The 7836-nt window shown below is 48.5% G+C and overlaps 3 protein-coding genes across 4 annotated transcripts; 2 read left to right on the top strand and 1 right to left on the bottom strand.

The window, feature by feature from the left end:
* On the bottom strand, nt 663–1489 carry LOC110429855 (transcription factor RAX2-like). The gene has a single exon (XM_021446542.1). The coding sequence runs from the start codon at nt 1299–1301 to the stop codon at nt 879–881; it is 423 nt and encodes a 140-aa protein (XP_021302217.1). The 5' UTR covers nt 1302–1489; the 3' UTR covers nt 663–878.
* On the top strand, nt 4300–5315 carry LOC8065241 (pathogenesis-related protein 1A). Its single transcript, XM_002443603.2, has one exon. The coding sequence runs from the start codon at nt 4315–4317 to the stop codon at nt 5107–5109; it is 795 nt and encodes a 264-aa protein (XP_002443648.2). The 5' UTR covers nt 4300–4314; the 3' UTR covers nt 5110–5315.
* Nucleotides 6888–7836, top strand: LOC110429877 (EPIDERMAL PATTERNING FACTOR-like protein 2). 2 transcript variants are annotated; one of them, XM_021446576.1, is made up of 2 exons: nt 6888–7151; nt 7259–7836. In XM_021446576.1, exons 1-2 carry the CDS (start codon nt 7041–7043, stop codon nt 7592–7594), a joined length of 447 nt encoding a protein of 148 aa, XP_021302251.1. In that variant the 5' UTR covers nt 6888–7040; the 3' UTR covers nt 7595–7836. The 2 variants fall into 2 exon arrangements, with proteins under 2 accessions (XP_021302251.1, XP_021302252.1); XM_021446577.1 differs by having other exon boundaries at nt 6889–7151; nt 7262–7836.

Raw genomic sequence — 7836 nt, 5'->3', positions numbered from 1 at the left:
GTACACCACCCACTGATACTGACAATGCACCACCATCAGTGACTGAGCTGATCGATAACAGAGAGCTTCACCTCCAGCATCTCAAGAACAAACTGGAACAAGCTCAAAACAGAATGAAACTATTTGCTGACCGCAACAGAACTGACAAAAGTTTTTCAGTGGGAGATTCAGTGTTGTTACGCCTTCAGCCTTACACTCAATCATCAGTAGCAAATCGGCCATTTCCCAAACTCTCTCACAAGTATTTTGGCCCATATGAAATTCTGGAGAAGGTGGGCACAGTAGCATATCGTCTGAAGTTGCCAGCGGACAGCAATATACATCCAGTATTTCACATTTCCCAACTGAAAGCTTTCCACAAAGACCACACTCCAGTCTTCTCAACCTTACCCACTGTGTCAGACATCGAAGCTACTGAAGCAGTACCTCATCAGATACTTGATCGCCGTCTAGTAAAGAAAGGTAACAGTGCCATTCCACAAGTCTTGCTCACTTGGACAGGTCTACCCAAGGAGTCAGCAACCTGGGAAGATTATCATGTGGTCAAACGACGTTTTCCATCTGCACCTGCTTGGGGACAAGCAGATTCTTCAGCCGGGGGAGATGTCACGGCGTGAGGATGAGGACACAGGAGAAAGGCATCTTTGAGAAGAGAAGACGTATTTCCATTATGCATGTAATATTATAGACTATGACTTGTGGGCCTGAGTGGCCAGTCTGTAAGCCTTAAAGGACCAGCGTTCTCTGTAAGGAGGGGACGACATTTTTATCTACTGAATACAGTAACCGCGAGGTCAGAGGTTCCTCTGCTCGCCAGGCCGACTTCGGCGATCCACTCTGTCTCTCACGTCGCCGGCGATCGTCGGCGGCCACGGGTGTTACACGTCGGCATCGCGCGGTCGCCGTGGCGTCGACGGTGGTGGCGGCATGCCGGCGAAGAGGAGTTGGAAGCGCTTCTTGAGGCGCGTGTTCCAGTAGTTCTTGACGCCGTTGTCGGTCCTCCCGTGGAGGTGCGCGGCGATCAAGGACCACCTGCTGCCGACGGCGGCGTAGAGCGCGCAGATGACGCGGTCCTCGTCCGGGGAGAAGCCGCCGTGCCGGACGCCCGGGCGGAGGTAGTTGAGCCACCGCAGGCGGCAGCTCTTGCCGCACCGGCGCAGCCCGGCCTTCCGCGGCAGAGCCATCCAGCCACCGGCGGCGCCGCCGTGCCGCTCGATGTAGCACCGCAGCTGCGCGTCCTCCTCCGACGACCACGGCCCGCGCTTCACCGTCGCCTTGTCGCAGCACGGCGATCGCCCCATTATTAATTCCTGCTGCGCCTGCAGCTAGCTAGGACAGAAAACTTGCAAGGGTGGAGATGTGTATATATACATATATATAAACTACTAGAATAGATGTTTCATCAAGGAATACCTGCGGATGGAGTTTGACTGAACCATCGCTTTCGTGTGTGTGTGTATGCCGACTATTTCGCCCTTTCTTTGTGAACTAATAATATATTCGCCGTCATGCAACGTGTGGAAATGCAAAACATTGTGTGCAAGCTCACTGCCGGTACCATACTTTTTTTAAGGGAAACCGGAGCTTCGTTAATCAATGATACAATTACAATCACGATTTATGATATCCATGAGATCAGGTGGGGTTAACGGCCACTCCGCCACTTGAGAATCACAGCATACCAAACGAGTACAAGTATGTACTAACATATTACAATTTCTGCTAATAAAATGGAAACTAAATTATTCAAAGTTCGGACTAAAATCCTCCGTCTGTGTGAGAAGGGCTGAAATCTCAGAGCGCTGGTGCGAACGGTTCTCCCATAAGCTAACAAGCACCTGACAAATCGGTCTCAAGAATCAGGCATCGCACACCCCTGTGCCGAGCCAGAGTCATTCCGTCACAAAAGGCTAAGGCCTCAGCAGCCAACACATTCAGACAATATTCATACCATTTAGCTGTGCCACCACACGTCGTCCTTCCATCTTGGTCACGAAGAATTGCGCCAGAAGCCGCTGACCGGGTGCCGTCGTAGAAGGCTGCATCAATATTGCATTTTACCCAGCCAACAGCCGGCCGTTCCTAGAACTTCGGCTTACTTGCAGATTGTCTTTCTTTCACCGGATGAAGCACCTGCCAGAGATCAAAGACGGTGTCTATAGCCTATTGTGCTGCTACTTTCACTGGTCGTGGCTCCTCACCATAACGCCTGCTGTTTCGCGCCATTCATAATGCCCACATTCCACATAAGATCACCGCTGCATCTTTTGGAGAAACACATCCTGGATCAATCAAATCCCGAGCCCAGGTAAGTGGGTGCAAATGCGGGATTTTGACACCAGATAAGCTCTTCGTCCAGAAAAACTTTGCTATTGTGCATTCTAATAGGATGTGCTTCACTGACTCTTTATCATCACCACAAACATCACAGTTTGCAATAGGCTCTATGTGTCTGTGATTCAGGATGTCTTTGGTCGGGAAAAAGTCATTAACCACGCGCTACCAGAAGACACGGACTTTTGGCGACACACATAATTTCCAAATTAGGGACCACGTAGTGTCACCAGATGAGGATGCTTGTGCAGCTTCCTGTTGCTGCCACTGCTCATACACATCCTTGAAGACGCATAAATCCCTTGAAGGGTTTTGTATAGTACTTTCAGGGACCAGAAGGCAGTTTTTGTCATTGCACACAGATTTGAGTGGCGGTCATTGTTCCTTGCGGTCGTGGACGGAAGGGTCTTATCTCTTGTCTTGTTTGGTCAATACACTGTGTGGCATTCTACTGTTCATGACTCCTCGAACAAAAGGAAAAAGACTGATCATATTTATGGCTTGCAGGATTTGGACAGCTCTGATGCATCATTTCACGGCGACTTTTCGCGACATATATGCAACTTGAGGGTATATTTCCACCCATTTGTAAGGGCACTCCCAATGCTAGAAACTATATATATAGTTTTAATACTCATTAAATTTTATAGACACTATATATATAGAAACTATAGTCCTAATGGATAGTTTCTATAGAATATTTTTATATCCAATCACATTCATTCTCTCTTCATTCTTAGCCAATCATATCACTTCATGTCTTGGATTTTGTGTAGACATGGTTTTTAACTTAGACCCAGTTTCTATGATTTTTACTCTCTCTCTTCAATAACTACATTGCCACATCAACAAAATGCTTAGGTGTTACTGCAATTAATGTCTATAGAAACCATGATAGTTTCTGTATTGGGAGTGCCCTAAGCCAAATATTACAGATATATATGCAACTTGAGTTGAACCCACCTACCATTATGTGGCGTCGAAGACTTCATAGAACAGTCATCTGCATATTAGCTTAAAGAAGAATATATATAATCAACCAGTAATTGATTGGTGCATATATATATATATATAATATATAGAGAGAGTAGCTAATTAAGTGTAGCTAGGTAGGTAAACATATATATTATGGTCAATCGTCGTATCATAAGCCGTACAAATTTCTACGGACATTATAAGTCACAAACTTCTAATTGGAAGGAACTGACCAAGTGTCTAGCTTAGACCAGTCTCTATAGATAACAGCTTGTTATTTTGGATTGTAAGAGACTTATCATCATACTACTTCAGATCACATCACTTCGCCGCCGGCCGGCATCAGACTCGCAAGAATATCCAAGGCCAATGCACAAGAAAACACCCCCTGTTGGCTGTTGGCCTGTCCCAAGGGATTCTGTTTCCACATGGTCATGCATGTTTCCCCAATTGCCTCCATCAAACGAAATCAAATGGCGAAAAAAAAATAGAAGGTACTAACAGGAAAATGTCAGAAGATATGATAGGTAGAATAGTTCAAAAGATGTGGGACTCATACCTATGCTTTTTCGTTTTAAAATAAGAAGTAACTAGGTAATTCCAGTCTATTGTATCTGTTCACATCTCTGCGGCATGGCAAAAAGTCATCATTGCCGAGCTCATCACTGAGCGTCCTTGAATCCGTAGCAACGCATGGAAGATTAACATGGGCCATTTTGATGTACTGCTACATTTGAGGCCCAATAATCCAACAAGGCAGGATCGAGGCCGAGGAAATAAACATTTGGGCCCAGTCGATCAACGACACCCACCCCACCGTCTTTCCGCTTTCCGGCGCGCGGTTGGCGGCATGGGTGGCGTACGTGGAGTCGCCGTCGAAGAATAGCATAGCAGCACTCGTCGGTGACCTCCACCACCTGTCCGGCTGTCATTACTGTCATGCATGCAGAGAGCCCGCCAAGAATAGCAGCGACGCCCTGCTACAAATAAAGAGCATCTCGATCGATGACCTGCAAGATGCGACGACGCCACGCCACGACGACGACGATGATAGCCGCCGTGCTCTGCCTGCTCCTCTTCTCCGGCCGCCTCGCCGCGGCGGAGAAGTCTTTCGGTGGTGGAGGCTACAGCGGGTTGGAGGCCGGTGGGCAGCAGCCGGAGACGGGTGGAGCGAGCGAGGCGGCGCTTGCCGGTGCCGCTGAGCAGACGACGACACCGGCGGCATATTCGTCAGGCGGCGACGCTGCCGCTGCTTCCGGCGGCAGCGCCGAAGCATCAGCGTCGTCAGGCGGCGAGGCTGCCGCTGCATCCGGCGGCGGCGGCGGGGGTGGTTACGGCGGCAAGCTGGACCCGGACGGCGACCCGGAGGTTGGTCTGAACGAGAAGGCGATCAAGGAGATCGTGGACGAGCACAACATGTTCCGCGCCAAGGAGAACGCAGGCCTGCCGCCGCTGGTGTGGAACGAGACGCTGGCCAAGTGGTCGCAGAAGTACGCGGAGACGCTCAAGGGCAACTGCCAGCAGATCCACTCGACGTCGCCGTACGGGGAGAACCTCATGGAGGGCACGCCGGGGCTCACCTGGAAGATCACCGTCGACGGCTGGAGCGAGGAGAAGAAGAACTACCACTTCGACTCCGACACCTGCGACGCCGGCAAGATGTGCGGGCACTACAAGGCCGTCGTCTGGAAGACCACCACCAGCGTCGGCTGCGGACGCATCAAGTGCAACAGCGGCGACACCATCATCATGTGCAGCTACTGGCCGCCGGGGAACTACGACGGCGTCAAGCCATACTAATTAATTATTACTTGCTATGCACCATGCATGCATCAATGATCTGCTTCCTTGTTTTACTAACTAATAATAATTTTCACCTCGCTCCTATATATATATATTTGTCTCACTTGCAATTCTCTGCTAAAATATATTACTTGCAATTATTCTCTGCTAAAATATACCAGTGACCATTGCAATTCTCTGCTCAAAATATATCAATTCTCTTCTGCCGGTGTCTTGCGTGGAACTGCGACTTGAGCATCAAGGTGGGCCCTGGCATTCTTTTTCAGTGTGCATATCCTTGCATAATAGTATCGCATACAGCATCACTCGATACCATGGCGTCAACAAAGCAATTAAACCCAGCAACAACCAATTACTGTCGCAATTCTTTTGGAGAAAATACACAATACCAATGTACTGTGCAGTTATCAACAGCGTGATGCAAACAGTCTGCAAAAACAATAACAGCGGGAACGAAAACATTAGACATGCATGCATTGTCATGAAAATGGAGAAAGCGAATCAGGTGGAAATTAAACATTTTAATAATAATGGTCACATCTTGTTCCAATTAACAAGTGACACGTGTTCAACCTCAGACCTCCTCCCTTCTTCCTTTGTACAGTACAGGTACGTAGAAGGCAGCAGGTAAAAGCTGGTGTTAACAGGTGGAGAGAGACATGCATGATGATGAGAAGGACGAAGACAACGGCATTGTTCCCCAAATGTGTATATAATTTCATATGCAGAACGAGCTAGGTAGAACAATGCAGTGGCACATATCTAATAAGTAACGATTGACCAATTAATAGATGGAAAATCCATTTCCATACACAAACAATTCACTTTATTCAATCGATCGAGCATCTCCAACGATCACTGTCTCCAACCAATAGCTGACAATGACAACACAGTGCTACAGGCCTTAATTGGTGTGATCACTCGGCGATGCTCTAGGTGCCAAGGCGATCAAGGCGAGTTAAGGCAAGTATTTTTCATCTTTGAGGACTTATTTGACTGCACTCTAATACACCTCAATCCATAAGTATTGCGAGGGATTTGAGTGGATGAAAAATAGCTAACTATTCACCCCCCCTCCCACGACACGTGGATTTGGCCTGAAGGAAAAATCAGTGATGGTATGCTTATGCCAACTGCCAATCCTTATATATATATATATATATATATATATATATATATATATATATATATATATATATAAGCAAATGATATTTTTGCAAACATTGAAGTTAATTAGTTTTCTTGTCCAAGTAGGATGTATTCCCCAACTAGCTAGAACTGCAAGGTCGACCCGCTACAAAACACATTCCAACCCTAAAAATTTGCAGCGGGTTGGAGCGGATTGACCCTAAACTAAAATGGTTACGCTAGGGCGGTCATGATCGAGTCCATCGACCCCGGGTCATCCCCTTGCCTCACGTCTGATCGGCAACGACACTAGTATATAATGGTCACTCGCTCCCCAACCTATATATGCCTCCTCGCTTGTTGCCTCCCGCAATCCTGATCCATCTCACAATGTAATTAACTCAGAAATGCAATTTGCCATTGACGCATAGAACCTGCTAAATATCTAGTGTTATATTACTAATTTGCACTGCTTTGGATTTGATAATCTGATTACTGTTTCTCAGTAAAAACAAATGACATGTGTAGCCCATACAGGTAAAAAAAAAAATGCTGCCCATTAATTAATTATTGCCAACAACTAAAATTTCTTGGATCCAATCAATCAATCAATCCCTTTATATGCAGATATCTGCAGGCCGTTCCCGTGGCCGTAGGCGCAGCCAGATTTGCTTTGCAGCACTAGCGCGCAGAGCTCTCTCACGGTCGCTCTCGCTCCCTCTTCGCCTGGACCTGCCTAGTGCCTACCACACCCGCCCAAATTTCTTCCATTCCTCCGATCCGTCCGTCGTCGGATCCGGATGGGCCATCTCTTCGTCCTCTCGCTGGGGTTGGCTCTTGTCCTCATCGCCACCGCGCACGCCGGAGGAGGCCATGCTCCAGGCGCCGCCGCCGGTGCCATCACAGGCCAGGTACACCTTCGTTCTTTCACTGATGACTAGTACATTGACTACTACTACTACTACTATTCGCGCTGTCTCCATGCTGGTTAAGCTTCAAGATCCTAGCGGTGTGACAGCAGGGCATGGACGACGATGGTGTCGTCGGGACCATGATGAGGAGCATGGTCGGGTCGAGGCCGCCGAGCTGCGCGGGGAGGTGCTGGTGGTGCGGTGGCCGCCGCTGCGAGGCCGTGCAGGTGCCCATCACGCCGCAGGAGCAGGACAAGAGCCGCCGCCATGGCCATGGCCATGGGAGCGGCGAAGGCGGTATAAGGTCGATATCAGCGAGAGAAGGCAGAGGAGCATCGGCGGCGGCTCGACAGCACCAGCAGCGGCGGCGGCCGTCGTCGTCCTACGACGACCGATCCAACTACAAGCCGCTCAGCTGGAGATGCAAGTGCGGCGGGGGCTAGCAGACGATGGGCATGCATGGATCATCGATCAGAGCGCGTCTTGTCTTGCAATGTGTGATGATGCGTGATTGATCTTGCGTTGTCGATCGATCCCAGTTGCTTGCAATGTGGATATAGAAGAAGTAGCTTGCAGTATGTCTTTGTGGCTCTAACCTTTATTTTGCTTGTCTTAGCGACTTGTTAGTGAGTTTAATGAGGAGATGTGCTACTTAATCAATAAACTAGTGTTTTGCTCAAGGCTA

Source organism: Sorghum bicolor, chromosome 8 (assembly GCF_000003195.3).
Source record: "Sorghum bicolor cultivar BTx623 chromosome 8, Sorghum_bicolor_NCBIv3, whole genome shotgun sequence".
In the NCBI taxonomy this organism is placed as follows: Eukaryota; Viridiplantae; Streptophyta; class Magnoliopsida; order Poales; family Poaceae; genus Sorghum; species Sorghum bicolor.
Note: the sequence above shows the minus strand (reverse complement) of the source record. Positions and strands in the feature narration are given on the sequence as shown.

Bases quoted from the DNA above. Each gene is read 5' to 3' on its own strand.
- LOC110429855 (XM_021446542.1), bottom strand. From the start codon at position 1,301: ATGGGGCGATCGCCGTGCTGCGACAAGGCGACGGTGAAGCGCGGGCCG.
- LOC8065241 (XM_002443603.2), top strand. From the start codon at position 4,315: ATGACCTGCAAGATGCGACGACGCCACGCCACGACGACGACGATGATA.
- LOC110429877 (XM_021446576.1), top strand. From the start codon at position 7,041: ATGGGCCATCTCTTCGTCCTCTCGCTGGGGTTGGCTCTTGTCCTCATC. The intron at 7,152-7,258 runs GTACACCTTCGT...GCGGTGTGACAG, and splicing joins CCGGTGCCATCACAGGCCAG to CAGGGCATGGACGACGATGG.